The sequence below is a fragment of the Bubalus kerabau genome, chromosome 9, assembly GCF_029407905.1.
Source record: "Bubalus kerabau isolate K-KA32 ecotype Philippines breed swamp buffalo chromosome 9, PCC_UOA_SB_1v2, whole genome shotgun sequence".
In the NCBI taxonomy this organism is placed as follows: domain Eukaryota; kingdom Metazoa; phylum Chordata; class Mammalia; order Artiodactyla; family Bovidae; genus Bubalus; species Bubalus kerabau.
In genome coordinates this window covers 33,158,577-33,181,492 of record NC_073632.1, presented here as the reverse complement: position 1 = coordinate 33,181,492, position 22,916 = coordinate 33,158,577, and the positions used below count along the sequence as shown (strand labels likewise).

At 36.2% G+C, this 22,916-nt stretch overlaps 1 protein-coding gene across 13 annotated transcripts in view; it reads left to right on the top strand.

Moving 5' to 3' along the window:
- TRMT11 (tRNA methyltransferase 11 homolog) overlaps positions 1 to 22,916 on the top strand; it is a 267,208-nt gene that overhangs the window by 18,028 nt on the left and 226,264 nt on the right. For 11 of the 13 annotated variants that reach the window (XR_008698037.1, XR_008698038.1, XR_008698040.1 and 8 more), the window contains 5 exons: positions 7,957 to 8,037; positions 10,638 to 10,806; positions 11,384 to 11,460; positions 12,952 to 13,024; positions 13,163 to 13,294. Coding sequence is in view for 9 of the 13 variants with exons in the window: in XM_055534958.1 (XP_055390933.1) it covers positions 7,957 to 8,037; positions 10,638 to 10,806; positions 11,384 to 11,460; positions 12,952 to 13,024; positions 13,163 to 13,294 (532 nt within the window). In the remaining 4 variants the exon portion in view is untranslated. The remainder of the gene's footprint in view (positions 1 to 7,956; positions 8,038 to 10,637; positions 10,807 to 11,383; positions 11,461 to 12,951; positions 13,025 to 13,162; positions 13,295 to 22,916) is intronic. The other 2 variants (XM_055534955.1, XM_055534954.1) reach the window with 2 other exon arrangements.

Below are 22,916 nucleotides of genomic sequence, written 5' to 3'. Positions count from 1 at the left end.
CCTACAAAATCTTCCTGAGATTATGGCACAGAGATTAAGTGACTTGCCCAAACTTATACATGGTAGACGTCTCATGGGTTTCACACTCAAGCAGACTAACTCCAGGGCTCAGTGCCTGTTACTGTCATAGCACTGCCTCTCTCAGCATTAGGATCTGCCAGCCAGCTGCTGCTGCTAAGTCGCTTCAGTCGTGACCAACTCTGTGGGACCCCATAGACGGCAGCCCACCAGGCTCCTGTCCCTGGGATTCTCCAGGCAAGAACACTGGAGTGGGTTGCCATTTCCTTCTCCAATGCATGAGAGTGAAAAGTGAAAGTAAAGTCGCTCAGTCATGTCCAACTCTTAGTGACCCCATGGACTGCAGCCTACCAGGGTCCTCCATCCATGGGATTTTCCAGGCAAGAGTGCTGGAGTGGGGTGCCACAGCCAGCTACTGTACCATAAACTAACGTGAGGAATACAGCACATTAGGAGCAAATAGAATCAAGGTCAAGAGATTTCTAAATGGTGGAATAATTTCCTGAGTTGTTAAATCAATCTTGGTGCGTCTCTCTGCTCCATTCCTCCATTGTCTCTGTATATCCTACCCCTGACATATTACTCATTCCTTTTTTTCGTATCGTAATCATCCTAAGTGCCTCCCCAACTTTTTGAACTTGACAGGAAATAAAACTTATGGAAATGTTACAATTATAAAAATAAGAGAAAGAAATCCTACATATCCCTGACCCAGAGTGGACTGTTGTTAAAATTTGGCATTATTTGCTTTATCACTTTCTCATTATGTTTTATATACACAGTATTTTTCTTTCTGTACCATTTGAAAGTAAGTTGCATCCATTATATCCCTTTACCTCTCAAACACTTTAATATATCTTTCTTGATGATAAGTATATTCTCTTACATCACCACAGTATAGTTTTCACTGTTAGTAAACGTACTATTCAGATAGTACTTTAGTGTTGGTATTCCATACTTTAGTGTTGGTATTCCATTGTTGTTGGTTGACTCACGAATGTCTTTTATACCATCTTTTTTCTTTTTCATTCTAGCATCAGGTGTTGTATTTTGTTGTCAGCATTTCTTTGATCCCTTGATATGAAATATATCCAAAGTCTGTCTTTTTCTTTTAGGAAACTTGGAATATTATCCCTCTTCTCTTTATTTTTTATCCAGAATATTCCTTATTTTGGCTAATTTGATGTTTCCTTATGGTTAGATTAAGGGGTCTTACTTTCCTGGCTGGACCACTGCATCAATGATTTTGTGTCCTTCTTAGGGCATCCACATAGTACCCATCTCTCCCCATTGGTAATGTAAATTTTGATCAACTGATTAAGATGACGTTTGATTTTTTCTTCCCCCCACTGTGTGATTGCTATTTTTTTTCCATGCAGTTAATAGGCAGTCTGTATGGTGGCACACCAAGGTCTTGAAAACATTCTGTTCTACACACCTGAATCACCCCCACCCTGTGGTTGTCAGGTTTAGCACTGATTGTCGGTTCTTGCCTACACCCATCTTGACTTTGGCTACAAAGCGATGATTTTCTGTCTTCAGCACTCCCTCCAGTGGACACCTTTCTTATTATAAGCAAAAGCTGTTTCTTTTCCTTTGTATTCATTTATCTATTGTTAATAAGAGTTAGTGGATTTCCCCTCCTTTCCCCAAGTGGTCTTAATTAATTTTTTTCTTAATTATTTTATTGCTCAAATTGTCCCAGATTTGTCTTGTGCAAGCCCTTTCATACTGGATCTGTCTTGTGATATGTTCCTGTAGTCTTTTTTTTTTTTTTAACACCTCCCTCCTCTTTCTGGCTCATTCAGACCCTGGAATCAGTCATGTCTCTTAGAAATTCTTATTTCTTTTAGTGGGGAATGGTATTAATATTAGAAACCAAGATCTAGGTGCTAGGTATTTTTGCTTCTACACCCTTTCAGCAGACAACTTGGAAATGCGTGTGTGTGTGTGTGTGTGTGTGTATATAATCTATATAAATGCATATGCAAATATACATATTCATGCATACATACTGTATGTATACATAACTAAACATATATGCATAGTTTAGAACTTGTGAGTTCTCACATATACTACAAATTCCACTCTAACCTTTTTTCACTTAACAATATTTCCTAGAAATCACTTCCTTTAGTTCATAGAGATTGTTTTCATCTATTTTACAGCATACGCCATGGGTTTGAAATGAAATGAAAGAGTCAGTTGTACCTGACTCTTTTTGACCCCGTGGACTATATAGTCCATAGAATTCTCCAGGCCAGAATACTGGGTAGCTGTTCCCTTCTCCAGGGGATCTTCCCAACCTAGGGGTCAAACCCAGTCTCCTGCATTGCAGGCACATTCTTATGTACTGTAATTTATTCAGATAGTCTCCTAAGCTTGGGTATAGGTAGTTTCCCATATTCACAGTTATAAATAGTGCTTGCAATGAATAATCTTTATATATATACTTTTATAGTGTTGGAAATACAGGTCTAGGGTAAATTCCTAGAATTAGGAAATTAGGTTGAAGAGTTTATGTAATTTTGTTAAATGTGGCGAAGTTACTCTCCATTATGCCATTTTGCTTTCTTGCCAGCAATATATAGGAGTCCGTTACCCCACAGCCTCACCAGCAGAGTGTATTATCAGGCTGTTGAAATTTGCCAGTCCATTGGGTGAAAATGTTATCTCAGTGTAATCTTAATTTGTATTTTTCTTATTATGAGTGAAGTCTAATAACTTTCTATTTTAAGGACTAGCAGTGTAACTTTTTTGGAATTTTCTTAAAGTCATTTCCCTATTTTTCTGTAGATATTTTGGTTTCCCCCCTTATTTTTAAAAATACTTTGTATTTTAGTCCCCCTCTTTTTTTCCTGTTTTAATGTATATAAATATATAAAATATTTTCTCTCAGTTTGCCATTTTTCTTTTGATTTTGTGTGTAACTTTTTTTTTTTTAACCAGGCAATAGCTTTCCCTACATCCAAGTTATAGAGGAATTCATCTATGGTTTCTTCAGTAGTTTTGATTTTTTCCTTTTAGATCTCTGATGCATTTGGAGTTTATTTTTTGTGTGCTGTGAGGAATAAATCTAATTTGTCTTTTTCCAAATGCTAACCCTCTATTAATTATCTTGTTCTTGGATTTCTAAAACCTTTTTCTGGGGAGTGATTTTTTATGAGATACATACATGTATGTGTTTAATATGCACACACACACACACACACACACAGGCAAGATCATAAAGATTAAAAATAGTTACTAGTATGGGTAAAGTTTTCTTCCCTTGACATGGATGAGGCTGGGCATGTTATGAAATGCTAACTTCCATAGCAGTCAAGATGTTGACTACCGTTAGTGTGGGAAGATGTGAGAGATCTGCCCCTAATGTGCTTTAGGGCAGCTCTTTAGAGTGAGGGGCATATCTTGGTCATTTAAGTGTTTGTATAGGACAGTTACAGAGGATAAGATGGTTGGATGGCATCACCGATTCAATGGACATGAACTTGGGCAAACTCCGGGAAATGGTGAGGGACAGGGAACAGGGAAGCCTGGTATGTTGCAGTCTATGGGGTCTCAAAGAGTCAAATACGATTTGGCGACTGAATGATAACAACATAAGGACAATTAATGGAGAATTAATTGCACTATGCAGGACAGTTAATGAAAAATTGCAGGAGGAAGATCTTTGCAAAGACGTTGCTAAAATACATTTCATAATTTGTGCTTGTTGTTTAAGCATAGCTTTAAGACTTTAGCTGTTAGTGCTTTTGTTTTAAAACTGGTGCTCAGTTGGTCCTACTCTTCGCAACCTCATGGACTGTAGCCCACCAGGCTCCTCTGTCCATGGAATTTTCCAGGCAAGAATACTGGAGTGGGTTGCAATTTCCTTCTCCAGGGAATCTTCCCCACCCAGGGGTCAAACTCACATCTCCTGCATTGGCAGGTGGATTTTTCACCACTGGCTCCACCTTTAAAACTGATAATGGCCAGTAATTGTGAACAGGCAACAGTTTTTAAGCAGTTTGTCCTCTTGCCTGGGCCTTTTCTCTCTTTGATGGGTAGTACCTTCTGAAGGATTGGAGAAATAAGCAGCCCTGTGCTTTCCTCCATGGTCATAGTTTTTCACACACTATTGGTTATTTTTGTCCTTTTTCCTTTTTAGTTTTTGTTTGTTTGTTTATAAATGTAAGTGTCTGCAATCCCTTTTCTGTTTTGAAAGTATAAAATTGATATTTATTAGTTTCCTAAATGCTTTACCCACAGACTACTTATGACTTGTGATATTCTCAAGGTTATAGAGTAGGTTAGAGAACTTCTGGGAAGTTGAAAGGAGAGATGTAATCTTTTGCTACCTAAATACCTTTTTCTTTTGGACAGTCTGCTGTCTTGTCTAGAATGACATTATAAGCTGCAGAAGCACACTTTTCATTTCTGTTTTAGCAAATACATTGATTCTCATTGTAGTAAGTTTTTTTTTTTTTTTTTTTTTTTTTTTTAAGTTTTGCATCTCCATTTTTCTAAGGCAGAAGATACATATCCTGGATCAGCTTTCAGTAATTAGAAAGTACTGCTATTCTAATATGAACATCACTAAAGGAGTGATGAGGATGCATCAGTTGAATACCTATAATGTCATAGGCATACCTGTGATGTGATAAAAGACTTGTGAATGGTACACAACTCTTAACTGAGTGTGTAGTCTTACTTAATCTGTTTAATAATGAATTTTTACTTTTGTGTATCTCAGTAGTAGCCTAATAAATATTTACTTCAGTTGCTGCTGATCCTAGAGGAGGTTGTCTGATTATAGACCACTTTAACAGCAAAGAGAGTGAGTTTTAAATCCTTGCTCTTACCAGTTACTATGTGACTTTGAGCAAAATTCTTAACTTGTTTGGGCCTCAATTTCATCATTTGTAAAATTGTAATAAGTAATATATTGTGAGGGTAAATGAGGTAATATATGTATATGAATTCATTAGGAAATTGTGTGATGCATGGTAGACAGTGAACTGTACTGTTTATCATTTTTAAATTATTTTGTTAAGCACTGAGATCCTTTTTGGTGAAAGATGTTAGATACAGCCAATATTGAATTGTTATGATGAACAATTTGGCCGTGAATTCATTTTCTAGTTCCTTCTTTGGCTGATTTCCAAGATATTCATAATTTGCAATTATTTGCAAATTATGGCAGTGGGAAAAGTAATTGAGGGTTAAAATTATGAATTTCTGTTTCTTTGTTTATAATGAAAATAATTGGCATGAGTGTCTGCCAGTGTCTGCAGGTGCAGTGACATAGCTCTGCAGCCATAGCTCAGATTCCTTTTCCCTTTCTCCTTTCTCAAATGAATCAACTCCTTTAGTGGAGAATATACCCAGGAGACTGGTTGTGTATTCCTTGGCTGCTTCTACCTTCAAGTGGCCCATAGGTGTAAGGAAAAGAGTGAAATTTTATCTTTGCAGAATGATAGAGCAAGGTGTTGAGATACCCACTGTCCTATCTCTGAAAAGAGACTATGACGAGGAGGAGAGGAAGTTAGGAGAGAGATAATGGATCTCTGTAGGTCTTTCTAATAATTTCTGCTTCCATTTTATTCACCACTCTGTAGTCCCATTTTCCTGAGTCTCATAGTTTGGTAGACTTTCTGTTTTCTGGCAGTATCCTGCATAAGCTGCCGGTTTATTAGAGTTCTGTGTATTTTGTTTTCTTCTTTTAGGGTAACATAGGTAAAGTAGTATCACAATTTTTCCTCTTTTTCTTTCAGCAAAACTAAAGCCCAGTTCTGACTTTCATATTTTGTATAGCTTTCTGCTTAAATCTCTACAGATGGAAATCATAAATTAGTTTCTCCATTATAAAGTTCAGTTATTGTGTCTGTTTGCCTACCAAGATATTGCCCGAACCTTAAACTGGTTACTGTTTAAGTAATAAATTAAAACACTGGTTTACTAGTGTGGATCACACTGTGGTACTTTTACACTTGATAGCATAATGAGAAATCGGGTGAATTGCATTATCTGCCCCCTCAACACTTCACCCCTCCTTTTTTATTATCCCTTCTTCCACCAAAAAGCTTCCAAGAAAACTCCATCTGAGAAATATAAATAAATGCAAAAATGCTTCAATTTAGAAATAAAATGAGATGATTAACAATGATAACCCAGTGACCAGAGAAGCTAACTTATAGTGATTTTATTTAAAACTTGAAAACCTTTAAAGAGTACAAAGTTAACTAACAGATGTAGTCTAACAGATTATTCATCTCCTTTCAGCAGTGTACTCTAAATTGGGTCTTCTCAAAGCTCACTCTAACCAAATGGATAAGGTTCTGTTTAAGGAAGCACAGGAAAGCTTTTCTGTTCCCCTTGACAACTAGTTCTTCTAGGTGAGTATCTGCCTTAATTGGCAGAATTGCAGTAATGCCTCATAATTTGGATGAAGTGATTTTTTTTTTTTATGATTATTTCAAGTCATTACATACAGTATCTTTCCTAAATTTTGACTGTTCCATTTATAGGCTAAGAATTAGGAGGTCTTACTTTACCTCCTCAAACAAATGTTTTTTGTAGTTTGTATGGGGGAACCTAGTTTTTGATTTCTGCTATGCTATTAGTCTTCCATCTCTCTTACTCGTGGCTCCACTAGGAAGTAGTCAGTTGTTTTTCATTGAGCAAAGTATTTTTAAGTACATGTTACCAAACTATGTTTTAAATGACTATGGAAGGAACACGATTTATAGATTTATAGATCTATATCTATATAGATATATAGATCTATATCTATCTATAAATCTCAAAACAAGATTTATGGATCTTGACCCTCTGGAGGCACTACCCATCTTAATTTTAGAGGTTACATTTCAAAAGGATAGAATGGAAAGAGCCCTAGTTATTTCCCCGTATCCAAGTTTGTGCACTGTCTAAGTATATGTTTCTGTATATTTCTGATTTCATATTGACTGGCAGATCTTTCTGCAGTAAAGCTATTAGGATTTACCCAGTCACTAAGAACATTTTTAGTTTGGGTAATTTATAAAGTGAAGTTCACTGAAAAGAACAGCTATTAACTTTGTGAATTTTTGTTCTTAAACAGTTTTAAAATATTTCATTTTTCATTAAGGGTTTCATTAATTTTTAATTTCTATTAGGATTCTTTTTCATATTAAACTGGTCATACCTACCAAGTTACTTAGTCCCCTCAGATTGTATTAGGACATTTGTGTTTTCTTTGTTTATAGCACTAGGTAAAAAGATTTGTTGTATTAACTATTTTTGTTTATGTCTGATAATAGTTATTCAGAAATTTGTATTTACAGTTTTTTTTAATAACAGCTTTATTTGGACATAATTGCCCTACCATAGATATTTACAGTTTAAAATGAAATAATTACCTCACTGATTATAGGAGTAACTGTTACTTGTCCTCATATTTTAATTTTTGTAAGAATTAATCTCTTATATATTAATTATGCCCTCTTTAAGTTATCTGAAACTCTGACTTTAGTGAGAATTAAGTTCAATTGTCAGAACTTATTGCCAGCTCTTTGTGTAGCAGCCTTATATGTTTATTTGTAAGAAGGGAGCAAGATGCTTTTATATAGACTTCTCAAAAATAAAAGGAAAATGTCTAAACACCTTATTTTCACCAAAAAAATGGATAATTTTCCCAAAGTAGTGCTGGGAATTTTTAAGTAGTAATGCTAGGACATATATTAATTCCTTGCTTTCTAACCAGGGTGATGAGCACAGGTTAGGAGTTTGTTTTTTCATCCTGAAGCCTGTTAAATATGGCCAGAACCAAGGTCATTCCAGGGTACAATCCAGGTCATTCCAGGTACCTGTCTGCCTACAGGTAGTCTGTAAGAATCTGGATCAGATTAAATAGAGGAAGAAATAAGAGTCTGGGACTTTCTGGTTAACAAATCACAATTGTGTGATTTTTTTCAGGTGGCCTTCTGATAGCTTCTGCTCATTTTGGTGCATACGTATATGGGACAGATATAGATTACAATACTGTTCATGGCTTGGGTGAGTAGTGGTTCTAGACAGTGTTACAGTCTTTCCTCTATAACAAATGAGCAGATGAGTCTTTGCTCTTGTACCAAATGTACCTTTAAAATACTTAAATAGTTATGTATGGCGTTATACAGCTGCTTTTAATGTTAAAATATAGCATTGTGATATAGTTTTAGTTATTTTTACAACAATAAGACTTTTCTTTGGGTATCTGCTTTTCATGAAGTTATCCAGTGAGCAAAATGACCTCCCAGGGGAACCAAAGATGAAAACAAAAAGCCCTTCTCTCAGAGCTATTTTTGGTCTTAGATTTTTAAAAAGTAGGCAATCAATAAAGTTGTAAAACTTTATGGCTGGGAAAGAAGTAGGAGAGGGACTAACTAAGCCTTTTGTAATTAGTGTATTCACCTAGTAAAACATAGTTTCTATAATTTAAAATAATTTAAAAATTATCACCATTCTTTTGTTTAGCAGTCATTTGTTATGTGTATACTTGATTAATTACTCTAGTCCTCGAGTACCATATATGTTTTTGATTTCATAATTAACCAAAACATCTTCAAAGCAGTCTCTAAAGATTCTGCATTAGACTGAGAGTAACTTGAAATAAGCATCAGCTTGGTTTTGAGGCAGTTTTGGAAAACACTTTTAAAATCTAGAAGCTACGCTAATGAAGTGTGATTGCATGAAATTGAATCAATCTAAAAATATTTATTTATAGCTGAATAGTGTTAAAAATGTAAAGTTTCTTTGATTTTGAAATTGTATTTATGTTACTGTTTCATCGTTGTAGCTAGAATCAGCCTGTAAAACATGCTTTTTATTTTTCTCACCCAGTGTAAATTACTATATAGGTGAAAATTTATTAGACTTTCTTTTCTTGAAGTAATTTGATATATTGTATTTGATGAACTGCTTTTTTTTCTACCTTGACTTTAAGGAATTTAGTACTATAAGGAGAATGAATAACATTTTATAAAGTTCACCTAAATGGGCTAATTAGAAAAAGATAGTCTTTGTTTGCAGTATTTTAGCACAGACAGAGTGCTAAGAAGAATTATTCCTGTTTGCTTTTAGTAGAAACAGTCTGTTTGCTTTAAGGATATTGTCCTGTGTGCTTCATTTTAATTTTTATTTATTAGAGTTACATGTAAAAGTTATGTGCTAACCTCTCAGTCTGCTTGAGTAGAATTCTGATTGAGGTAGAATTTCCTCAGAGCTTATCCAAGGTGCTGTTAGATTTGCCCTCTGTTTCCTGTGCTTCCCATCTCTTACTATACTCTCAAATACTTCCAAATTTCTTCTATTTTAAAAATGCAAAACTTTTTCTATCAACCCTATAGAGGCCCTCCTCCTATCTACTACTTTGTTTTCCTCTTCTGTTTGCCAAAGTGCTACTTAAAAAGATTAGTATTTACTTGCTATTTCCTCTCTTTCATCTCTTAACTGTCTTCTGCCTGTTCTTTTCCAGCTTCCATGCTTACTGAAAACTCAGGCCACAGGTCTACAGTATTTGGCAGTGTTGACCTTCATAACGCCTCCCTTGGTTTCCTAGACAGTGACTTCATCTGGTGGTACTTTGATTTCTTTGTCTCTTTCTCAATTTCCTGAAGGCCCTATGTTTACATGTTGCTTTTCTCCAGGCATCTTTGTTAGCCCCTTCTATCACATTACATACTCTGCAGAGTCATGTCATTCATCTTTTAATTTTTAGGTTTCGTTTTTATTGTGAAGTAGATCATAATACAGAGGAGTTTATAAAAATAGAGAAATTCTGGAACAAACATAATTGCCACTTACGTTAATAAAAAATATCGTTCATTCTTATACATTTAGCTTAAGTTTATTTACTGATATCCCCCAGTGTGTATATATATTCTGGCCTCTAACTCCCTGCTGAATATCTCTTTCTGATTCCTCTATAGATACCTCAAGGTATATCGAGATTGATGTATCGCAAATGAATTTCATCTTTTTTCCTAGGCTTGTTTTTCTTCTTGGTTTCTCAGATCTTAATTGACGATGTCATCATCTACTCATGTCTCCTAAACTAAAACTTTTGAACTTCCCTTGAGCCCCCACTTTAACTTTTCATATCTCTTGTCTCCCTTTTCCTTTCTCTCTCTATGGTCACTGCTTCTGCATTTCCAAAATTAGCTCTCTTCATTTCTGCTCCGTTTATCTCATTCATCAGTATTTCTTCATTGCTAGAGGAAAAGGACCATGTTCTGTTCAGTCCTATATCTATTTTTGTCATTTATATATTTTTAATTGAAGGATAGTTGCTTTACAGTATTGTGTTGGTTTCTGCCAAACCAGTCCTGTATCTTTATTAGTGTGCTTTGAATGCATTAATTATTGAATGAGTGTTTTAAGACCATTTTACATGAAAGGATAATTAGTCAGCACTACAATTTACTGTTCAGAATATGTTTTTATAATAAGTTAAAATAAAAATAATTGTTCATTTGTATAAATGAAGTTAAACTTTTATAAACAAAAGCAGGTTCTATTTGAGTTAGGTTTGGATGAGCTAAATATTGCTTTTAGCTAAATGACAAGAGTTAAGAATGTTGCTTGTTAGTTCTGTCTTCGTTTTTCTTTCCCTTTAGGAAAGGCTAGTAGGAAAAACCAGAAATGGAGAGGACCGGATGAAAACATTAGGGCAAATCTTCGTCAGTATGGTTTAGAGAAGTATTACCTTGATGTCCTGGTCTCGGATGCATCTAAACCTTGCTGGAGAAAGGGCACATATTTTGATGCAATCATCACTGATCGTAAGTAAGTTTTTATACAAAAGTAGGAATAGGATTGGAGAAGGCAATGGCACCCCACTCCAGTACTCTTGCCTGGAAAATCCCATGGACAGAGGAGCCTGGAGGGCTGTAGTCCATGGGGTCACGAAGAGTCGGGCACAACTGAGCGACTTCACTTTCACTTTTCACTTTCAAGCAGTGGAGAAGGAAATGGCAACCCACTTCAGTGTTGTTGCCTGGAGAATCCCAGGGACGGGGGAGCCTGGTGGGCTGCTGTCTATGGGGTCGCACAGAGTCAGACATGACTGAAGCGACTTAAAAGCAGCAGCAGGAGTAGGATTGAGTTCCTAAGGTCATTTACATTTAATGTACAAAATATATCAGTACAACAAAAAAGAACCAACTTGTACTAACATTACCCCCACTCCTGCCTTCTTCACATAGTGAGAAGGAAGAAATTATGAATGTAGGGCAGGACACCAATTTAACTTCATGGTTTTGTTTTTCTAAACTATGTATATTAACTTGTCACCCCTTTTTTCTCTTCAGCTTGTTTTCAAGACATAAATTTGTTTTTATATTTGTTTTTTGTTTACCTGTAGTTGTTTATTAGCATACCAACTAGAGCCAAAATGTCACTTGGAATTATGGGATCAGATTTTGAAAAAGAAAGTTTCAGGTATCTCAGATTTTCTGTGTCTATAACTTTTTGTGTTTGTTGTTGTTTTTATGCCCATTATAACTGGCATCTTCTTCCTAGAGTTATAAGAAATTTGGAGTTCTGTGAACCACTGGGATTGTGAACCCACTGAGCTTCAGGAATGTGCACAGGAACTTGTTTTCGCTTGCCTCCTGAGCTCTTGGGCTTTTCAGGCATCCTGTCTAAGAATAGATCTGCCTTTTCTGTAGTCTTTGGCTGTACATAATAGCAAGCTGTATCTCAGCCCTTCCATCTCAGACCTCTTCAGTTCTTTGGTAACTTAGGTGGTTTCATATATAACAAAAGAAGAATTATTAAGGCATTACAATGATAGTTCAGTTGGTAAAGAATCGCCTGCAATGCAGGAGACCCCAGTTTGATTTCTGGGTTGGGAAGATCCACTGGAGAAGGGACAGTCTACTCAGTCCAGTATTCTTGGGCTTCCCTTATGGCTCAGCTGGTTAAGAATCCACCCACAATGCAGGAGACCTGGGTTTGATCCCTGGGTTGGGAAGATCCCCTGGACAAGGGAAAAGCTACCCCCTCCAGTATTCTGGCCTGGAGAACTCCATGGACTACAGTCCATGAGGGTCTCAAAGAGTTGGATACTTTGTAAAGTTTCACTTTACAATGTCACTATGAATATACTTATGGAAATTGGATGGCTTTTTATTTATAATCTACTGTATTACTTGCTCTCACTCTATATGTATTTATAAAAATATGTAATTTTGTTCCTGATCAGTTGAGAGTAAGTTGTGTCCATCTTGGCCCTTTACCTTCCTACACTCCAGTGTGTATTTCCTAAGAATAGGGATAGGCTCTCAGATAGCCAGAGAGCATGCATACTCAGTCCTGTCCAACCCTTTGCAATGCCATGGGCTGCAGCCTGCCATGCTTCTCTGCCCATGGGATTATCCTAGTGAGAATAACTGGCGCAGATTGCCATTTCCTCCTCTAGAGGACCTTCTCAACCCACAGATCAAACCTGTGCTCCTGCATTGGCAGGCAGATTCTTTACCACTGAGCCTGGGAAGCCCTAGATAGCCAGAGTACAGTTATCAATTTCAGTGAGTCCGTGCAGTACTTTAATCTGTAGTTTCTCATCCAGTTTTGTCAGTTGACCCAGTAATACTCCTTTATAGCATGTTTTTCCCTGAAGTACAGTATCCAGTCTAATGTCAGGCATTGCTTTTAGTAATCATATCTTTAAGGCCTCCTTTAATTTATAGCATTTCCACAACCTTCCTCTGTCTTTCATGACATTGACATTTTGAAGAACACAGTCACCTGCCTGCCTGCCCTCCCAGTGTTAACAAGAATGTCCCTCTCATTTGCATTCTCAGCTGGAATATTGCACAGGTGCTGTGTCCTCAGGATGTCACATCTGGAGGCACGTGGTGTCCATCTGCTTGGCAGTGGTGATGGGGTGACTTTTGACTGTCCTTATTCCCTGTGCTTTCTCTCTAGCTCCATATGGTATTAGAGAATCTACAAGAAGAACAGGTTCACAGAAGGAAATACCAAAGGGAATAGAAAAATGGTAAGTGAATATTAAATATGATATATTAGTACCTTGGGAAGAAGCTTATTGCTTCTTTTTAATTAACTGAGATTAATAGTGTTAGTTTTTCACTGGTTTTTAAGTTTTTCACTGATTCTGAAATTTTGTTTTGTCTAGTCCAGAAAGCCACGTTCCTGTTTCCTTGAGTTATCATCTGAGTGATATGTTTTTTGACCTGTTAAACTTCTCAGCAGAGACCCTTGTGTTAGGTGGAAGGCTCGTCTATTGGTTACCAGTATACACACCAGAGTATGTAATAATAATAATTTTACTTTTAATTTCATTTTTATTATGGTGTTTGTGTATCTAACATGCTTTTTTTCCTGTCTCAAATCATATTCAGAGGGAGTATCTTCGTGTTTAATGTGTACATGTGAACAATAGCCTTTATTTACCAACATGTTGTATAAAACAGGCCCCTTTCTCTTATTGATTGAATTGCTTTGAACTTTTTATCTTACATCAGGGGTTGGCAAATTACAGCGTATGAGCCTGATACAGTCTTTAGCCTTTTTTTTTTTTTTTTTTGTAAAGCAGTTGAGTTAAGGCTGGTTTTTACCTTTTTAAAGGGCTGTTAGAAAGGAAAAAGGCAACGAAAAAGAATATGTGTCAGAAGCACACGTGGTCCATAAGGCTAAAATATTTGCTGTCTGACCTGTAAGTGCAAAAGCTTGCCTTGGTGTTTATCACTCTTAGCTCAGGGTCTGTGTGTCAGCTGTTCATTAGCTCTTTTGCCAGGCCACAAACCTAGGTAATTTTTAACAACTTAGCTCAGTGATTCATCTATTTACTGCCTGTTAGCTTTAATATATGTTGGCTCTTGTGATTGTCTTAAAAAACTAAGACCAAAATAAGAGCTATGCATATAGTTAAAGCCCTGATTATGTTCAACATTAGTGGTTTGGGTTTTATTATTCAGTAATTATTAATTTTAAACAGAGCTATGTACATCAACAATGAAAGACATGATATGTTGAACAAATAGAATCTTTAGAGTTGAAAAGCAGTATTAAGCTCAAGATTTGGCTATTCAATCTGCTATAGAAATCTTTCTTAAAAATTATTTTAATTTCTATATTTACTGTATATAGTTATACAAAGAGCATTTCAGAACAGTTTTATCTTGTTTGTGTTTTTGTAATGGTGGATGGTCTTTCAGCAGTTGGAAGCTATGCTTTTTTGTTTTTTTATAAATGTTACATTGGGAGCTACCATGCACTAACTTTAGTCTTGCATTTTGTTTATTGGCTAATAAAACTGTGCACATTTGTATCTGAACCTCTTAACACTGGGCTTATGTTCTGTTAAGAAATTAATCGTTTCTTAATTTTAGAAATGTGAAAAGTTAATTCTAAGGAATGAAATGACTTGTCTAAAGTTTAAAGCTGACTAGTTCATTGGTTTCATTATTCCTTGTGCTGTGTTCACTTAATTCAGCATCCTGCCAAGATCTCAGGTACCTGGTATATGAAGTGATAGGTGAGGTTTTATTAATATTTTCAGAAAAGAACATATTTGCTTATTTCTATGAAAAAGTGGTTTCTGCCTTAGACAAGCTAAATTCCAGCAGCAAGCTTCCTTGTGTTTTTGTTTTAATTCAAGTTTCAGGACTGAATTTTTTAAAAACTTATTTTGAAATAAATTTAAAAATTATAGAAAAGTTTCAAATACAGTACAAAAAGCTCTAATTTCTTCCCTCATCCAAATTTTCCAAATGTTCACATATACCTCCTCTACCCTTGTTTGCTCACACATTACATTTATGCCCACTGTCATTAATCTTTTTTGAAACTGTTTAAGAAGTTGCAGATATGATGTCCTATCACCCCTCTGTATTTCATTGCATTTCTCAGTAGCAAGAGCATTCTTGTCAAATCCCCATCAAGCCCCAGAGTCTGGAAACAGCATTGACAGTGCTTCTGCCCGATCCTGGACCCCTTCAGATTTTACTGATTATAGTCTCTCCAGGAAAATGTACTGCCTTGATCCATCATGTCATTCTCCTCCAGTCTGGAACACTTCCTCAGTCTTTTCCTTATCTTTTGTGTCCTTAAGAGTTGTACAGTACATGGCTTATATTCTGAAGGTTGACCCTTAACCAGGTCCATCTGATGTTTCTTCCGTGACCAGACTCTGGTGATGCTCTTGGTAGGAATACCACAAAAATGTTACTATGTTCTTAGTGCATTGCATTATGGGGCACACAGAAGCAGCCCCTCCTGGAGATCTTAAACTTAATCATCTGGTCATGTTCTGTCAAGTGGAAAAACTATCATTTCTGATAAAGAAATATCAGAACTCTGATAAAGAAAGTGATTTATCATTTTCTTTTCAATATGTATGTTCCAGGATACACCAATATCTCGTTTTATTGTTGACAACCACCATAATGATGAGTTTGCTATTCCATCATTCCTTCTGCATTTGTAAGCTGGCATTCTGCAAGGATTAGTTTCCCCTTCCCTCCCATTAATTTGTTGATTTATATTGGTATGGAGTCAGAGATTCCAATATTATTAATTGGGTTATAATTTAATTCTATCATGACTTTGTTACTCAAATTGTCCTAGATTTGAACTATGAAAGTCCCTTTGAGGTAGCTGCTCTGTCATTTTGAAGTATCCTCGTTAGTTTTCGTGTTTCTTGTTTTATGGCATTTTTTTACTTTCCACTATTTTGTAGTTTATTATTTAATTATAATTGAAATTAAATGTGGCTATGAGTATGTTTTATAATTCTTTTATTGTTGTTATGAAAAGTCAAATTGGAGGCACTTTCAACTATTTTACTATTTCTGAAGATCTTAAAAAATGGCTAGGATGTTTCTTCAGTGACATCTCTTTTGATAGTTTTTGACAACGGGAAATTTCCAAGTTCATATAACCAAAGGGATTTTTTAGAAGTGAAAAAGGAGGCAGGTTTTTATCCTTTTTTTTTTTTTTTTTTTCTGCTTTAGATGTTTTATCAAAGGGCAAATTTCATCCAGGCTAGGACACAAATAGGAAGACCTCTGTGGCATTTACTTCCCTGACTTACTTGTCTGAGAGTTATTTTCAGTTCTTCTGATGTTCATTACTAGACTTCCATTGTGTCTTCTCCTCCCCTTAACCCAAAGTGCTCTTAGTAATGAACTTAATTTGTCATGAGTTTATATTAGGGAATGAACTGTTTTCACCTTTGTAGCAAACATAACCCCAAATCTTTACTGTTTCTATTAGATAAACTTAAAACTAAAGTCATCTGCGAAAGTTTGAAATATTGTTCTTGCTTTTGAATTAAACAATGTAGAATTAGTTTGGTTATGTTGTATTGTGGATATAGCTTCTTATTAGACTGGGAATAGAGTTCATTTTAAAACTGTGCCTTGACACAGCTTAATTGGAAAACTTCTGTATTTTTGGTATAGTAATGTTGGCTTTTAGTCCTGCTGTTGAATTCATTTACTCAACCAAATCCTGTTAATATGATTGAAGTTTAAAAATAAGAATTGCACATTATAATCAAGTTAAGGTATTATTCATTAAACCCAGGACATTTTGAAAGTTGTAAGGCATAATAAAAACATCACAGCTTAGTTATTTGTGAAGAATTATCAAAACTGATGATTGAAAAAGGATTTTTTTCACTGTTTAACAATTTAAATTGTGATGAAGAAACTACTGCTCAACAAATTCTGCTTCCTCTAGATCAGATTCTTCCTGCTGTAGTATATTGGGTTTGAGGCCTGCATCAAGACACTCTGTACTCTTTATATCCTTTTACCTTTTTATTTTGTCCCCTTTGCTTGATATACTCTTTCTTCTTTCTTCAGCTGTAAAATTCTGGTAATCTAAGGTCAGGCTTAATTGTCACGACCTCTGACACTCCCAGCCCTTCTCAGCAGAATGTATCAGTCTAGCATCTGTGCTGTTCTAGTAGTTTACTCTTATTACTCATAGAAACTTAACCACATAAAGTTACTGTTGACTCTTGGTATATGTGAGTTTATTCACAATTTCAACTATTTGCAAATGAACATGAAGATCTGTGTAACATTCATTTGGTCAGGCCATACATTCAACTTGTGTGTTTGATGTTAAAGGAGTTGCTAAGCTGTTGAGTCACTGTAGCTTCTTGCCCAGGTTCCACATACCCATATGAAACGATTAGGAACTGTGTTTCTTTGTGAAAGATGTCCTTTCATAGAAATCCAACTGCTAAGCTTGTGAAAAAATGATGACAAAGTGAAGAAGTCTGATAAAGGACTCCAGAGTAGGATTTGGGGATAAATTTTAATCGTGATAAAATGAATTTTGTGGTGGCTCAGAGCAGTGAACAGAACATATTTTTCATTTTTCATCTGGGAAACAGAAAAAAATGATTCTTTAAATTGTTTTTAGTAAGTGCTCTAATCAGCACAAAATCTGTGTCTTGAATGGGAGGTACACCTCTAATGACATTTGGAAATGGTTAGTCTGAGGCGTGAAGATTCACAGGAAGATAAATGACTAAACCATTAGCCAGACTCATCAAGAAACAAAGGGAGAAAAATCAAATCAATAAAATTAGAAATGAAAATGGAGAGATCACAACAGACAACACAGAAATACAAAGGATCATAAGAGACTACTATCAGCAATTATATGGCAATAAAATGGACAACGTGGAAGAAATGGACAAATTCTTAGAAAAGTACAACTTTCCAAAACTCGACCAGGAAGAAATAGAAAATCTTAACAGACCCATCACAAGCACGGAAATTGAAACTGTAATCAAAAATCTTCCTCTTCCAGCAAACAAAAGCCCAGGTCCAGACGGCTTCACAGCTGAATTCTACCAAAAATTTAGAGAAGAGCTAACACCTATCCTGTGCAAACTCTTCCAGAAAATTGCAGAGGAAAGTAAACTTCCAACCTCATTCTGTGAGGCCACCATCACCCTAATACCAAAACCTGACAAAGATCCCACAAAAAAAGAAAACTACAGGCCAATATCACTGATGAACATAGATGCAAAAATCCTTAACAAAATTCTAGCAATCAGAATCCAACAACACATTAAAAAGATCATACACCATGACCAAGTGGGCTTTATCCCAGGGATGCAAGGATTCTTCAATATCCGCAAATCAATCAATGTAATACACCACATTAACAAATTGAAAAATAAAAACCATATGATTATCTCAATAGATGCAGAGAAAGCCTTTGACAAAATTCAACATCCATTTATGATCAAAACTCTCCAGAAAGCAGGAATAGAAGGAACATACCTCAACATAATCAAAGCTATATATGACAAACCCACAGCAAACCTTATCCTCAATGGTGAAAAATTGAAAGCATTTCCTCTAAAGTCAGGAACAAGACAAGGGTGCCCACTTTCACCATTACTATTCAACATAGTTTTGGAAGTTTTGGGCACAGCAGTCAGAGCAGAAAAAGAAATAAAAGGAATCCAAATTGGAGAAGAAGAAGTAAAACTCTCACTATTTGCAGATGACATGATCCTCTACATAGAAAACCCTAAAGACTCCACCAGAAAATTACTAGAACTAATCAATGATTATAGTAAAGTTGCAGGATATAAAATCAACACACAGAAATCCCTTGCATTCCTATACACTAATAATGAGAAAACAGAAAGAGAAATTAAGGAAACCATTCCATTCACCTTTGCAATGGAAAGAATAAAATACTTAGGAATATATCTTCCTAAAGAAACTAAAGACCTATATATAGAAAACTATAAAACACTGGTGAAAGAAATCAAAGAGGACGCTAATAGATGGAGAAATATACCATGTTCATGGATTGGAAGAATCAATATAGTGAAAATGAGTGTACTACCCAAAGCAATTTATAGATTCAGTGCAATCCCCATCAAGCTACCAAAGGTATTCTTCACAGAGCTAGAACAAATAATTTCACAATTTGTATGGAAATACAAAAAACCTCGAATAGCCAAAGCTATCTTGAGAAAGAAGAAGGGAACTGGAGCAATCAACCTACCTGACTTCAGGCTCTATTACAAAGCCACAGTTATCAAGACAGTATGGTACTGGCACAAAGACAGAAATATTGATTAATGGAACAAAATAGAAAGCCCAGAGATAAATCCACGCACCTGTGGACACCTTATCTTTGACAGGAGGCAAGAATATACAATGGATTAAAGACAATCTCTTTAACAAGTGGTGCTGGGAAAACTGGTCAACCACTTGTAAAAGAATGAAACTGGAACACTTTCTAACACCATACACAAAAATAAACTCAAAATGGATTAAAGATCTAAACGTAAGACCAGAAACTATAAAACTCCTAGAGGAGAACATAGGCAAAACACTCTCCGACATACATCACAGTAGGATCCTCTATGACCCACCTCCCAGAATATTGGAAATAAAAGCAAAAATAAACAAATGGGACCTAATTAAGCTTAAAAGCTTCTGCACAACAAAGGAAACTATTAGCAAGGTAAAAAGGCAGCCTTAAGAATGGGAGAAGATAATAGCAAATGAAGCAACTGACAAACAACTAATCTCAAAAATATACGAGCAACTCCTACAGCTCAACTCCAGAAAAATAAATGACCCAATCAAAAAATGGGCCAAAGAACTAAATAGACATTTCTCCAAAGAAGACATACAGATGGCTAACAAACACATGAAAAGATGCTCAACATCACTCATTATCAGAGAAATGCAAATCAAAACCACTATGAGGTACCATTTCACGCCAGTCAGAATGGCTGCGATCCAAAAGTCTACAAGCAATAAATGCTGGAGAGGCTGTGGAGAAAAGGGAGCCCTCTTCCACTGTTGGTGGGAATGCAAACTAGTACAGCCACTATGGAGAACAGTGTGGAGATTCCTTAAAAAACTGGAAATGGAACTGCCTTATGATCCAGCAGTCCCACTGCTGGACATACACACTGAGGAAACCAGAAGGGAAAGAGACACGTGTACCCCAATGTTCATCGCAGCACTGTTTGTAATAGCCAGGACATGGAAGCAACCTAGATGTCCATCAGCAGATGAATGGATAAGAAAGCAGTGGTACATATACACAATGGAGTATTACTCAGCCATTAAAAAGAATACATTTGAATCAGTTCTAATGAGGTGGATGAAACTGGGACCTATTATACAGAGTGAAGTAAGCTAGAAAGAAAAACACCAATACAGTATACTAACGCATATATATGGAATGTAGAAAGATGGTAACAATAACCCTGTGTACGAGACAGCAAAAGAGACACTGATGTATAGATCAGTCTTATGGACTCTGTGGGAGAGGGAGAGGGTGGGGAGATTCGGGAGAATTGCATTGAAACACATATGATATCATGTATGAAACGAGTCGCCAGTCCAGGTTCAATGCACGATACTGGATGCTTGGGGCTGGTGCACTGGGATGACCCAGAGGGAGGGTATGGGGAGGGAGGAGGGAGGAGGGTTCAGGACGGGGAGCACAGGTATACCTGTGGCAGATTCATTTCGATGTTTGGCAAAACTAATACAATATTATAAAGTTTAAAAATAAAATAAAATTCCTTTAAAAAAAAATAAAATGTGAAAAAAAAAAAAAGAACTGATTGATGGAAAAGCTATGTATTAATATAGGGTCTTTTCCCCATTTTTTAAAAAAAGTTGAAATTTAATTTGTATACCATGAAAACCGTAATTTTATCTTTAAATAAGATTGAATTTGTTATAATATTGTTTCTGTTTCATATTTTGGTTTTTTTGGCCACGAGGCATGTGGAATCAGAGTTCCCCTAACCAGAGATCAAACCCACAGCCCCTAACATTGGGAAGCAAAGTCTTAACCACTGGATAGCCAAGGAAGTCCAGAAAAATCACAGTTTTTAAGTGTGCAACCCCACAGTTTTTAGCCTTGCCACAAGGTTATTTAACCATGCTGCTAAGTCACTTCAGTCATGTCCGACTCTGCACGACCCCATAGACGGCAGCCCACCAGGCTCTGCCATCCCTGGGATTCTCCAGGCAAGAACACTGGAGTGGGTTGCCATTTCCTTCTCCAATGCATGAAAGTGAAAAGTGAAAGTGAAGTCGCTCAGTCTTGTCCGACTCTTAGCAACCCCATGGACTGCAGCCCACCAGGCTCCCCCATCCCTGGGATTCTCCAGGCAAGAACACTGGAGTGGGTTGCCATTTCCTTCTCCAATGCATGAAAGTGAAAAGTGAAAGTGAAGTTGCTCAGTTCGTGTCTGACTTTTCACAACCCCATGGACTGCAGCCTACCAGGCTCCTCCGTCCATGGGATTCTGCAGGTCTAACTCCACAACGTTTTTATCATTCCCTAAATAAACCCCATTCACGCAAACAATGTCTCTTGCTGTTTTCCCTGCCAATCACTTATCTATCTCTGTGGATTTACCTATTCTAGCTGACTATTAACTATTTAGATTTTTAAATAGTTGCTTATATCATAGGCGGATGGTAATAAAAACAGAATTAAGATAAGATACCATTCCATCATCATCATCTGGGTATAGTACAGATTTATAGCTCCTACTTAAGAGATGGCAAACAATCCATTGGTATGAAATATATTAATAAATATATAGTAGATGATTTTAAATGCTGTTTTTTAATTTTTTTAGTATATTTTGGAAGTACACGATTAAATTGATTGGCTCATTCAAGAGTAGTAAGTTAAAAACAAGTTTGTTAATGATAATGATAACCTAAATGATGTCCTTTCATGCTCAAACTCAAAGATCAAGTCAAAAAATAATCTAGAACATGTAAATATGTTTTTCTGCTGTTAAGCCAAATGCCAATGACTTAGTTTTACCAGTTTAATATTATTCATGTCATAAATAATTGTATTGGTTTTGTCCTTTGATTTCTAGATTTCTCTTGGGTTTTATAATTATACAGATTATATAAGCATGAGGAATTTATATTTGTATACATTTAAGTAGCATTTTAACAATAATACCTTATTACTTTGCCGGAAAATAAGATTCTTTTCTTTAAAAAAGGGTACATTACTAAATTTGACAGTTTCAGACATCTAGAAATCCTGCTGCTTGTGAGCCTAAGGTCAGAACTGTATTTTCTTTCTGTTATCATTATTTTAGTCTGTCAACTATGATATAGAATGTATTCTTTCATATCATAAATGCTTTATATGAAGTCTCCAAATTTGACGTCAGCTGATGTTATAAGAGCACATTTTTGATTGTGTAGTTAGCATTAGAGAATTGTGGGGTGAAATGAAATCCAAAATGGTCATTACTTGTTGGAAAGCCCTGAGGAAGGAGTCAGAGAATGACTTCAAGAGAATTCCTTCCACTGATAATGAAGTGAGGTGCATTATGAATGTCGTTTGGTAAGTGGGTGGTGAAGGTTCTGAGCAAGTGGTCAAGGTAGTGAGGGAGAGCTTGTTGAAGGTCACAGGGACCTAGATAAGTCAGTTAGAGGGGTGGGGGAGACAGTGTTGATGTATTACAGTGGGCTAACCAAGATGGTGGGTGGTCCTTTACAGGAAGTGCTGATCAGCTCCTTTCCCACCTTGGATCAGAGCTTTAAAATTTCCCATATAAGAAATGTTTGCAGAAACTATGTATCTAGAAAGGTATGAAGATTTGCAAAGAAAAAAGAAAACAAAAACTGGGAGCCCTCTCTTCTACTGTTCTTCTGAATTCTGCTCCATAACTACTTCCCTCACATTTGTTACCTGCTTCTACCAAGATCAATGCCAAAAGCCTATCAGATGTCAGGTTCTGAACTCCTGCAGCTGGACTGCTGTGCTTTCTTGGTGTCATCATCTTCATTCACCGAGTACACTACATGGGCTGCACAGCAGCGGGTACCACTGCTCTTCATCCTGACTCTGGTTTTATTTCATGGCAGAGGATT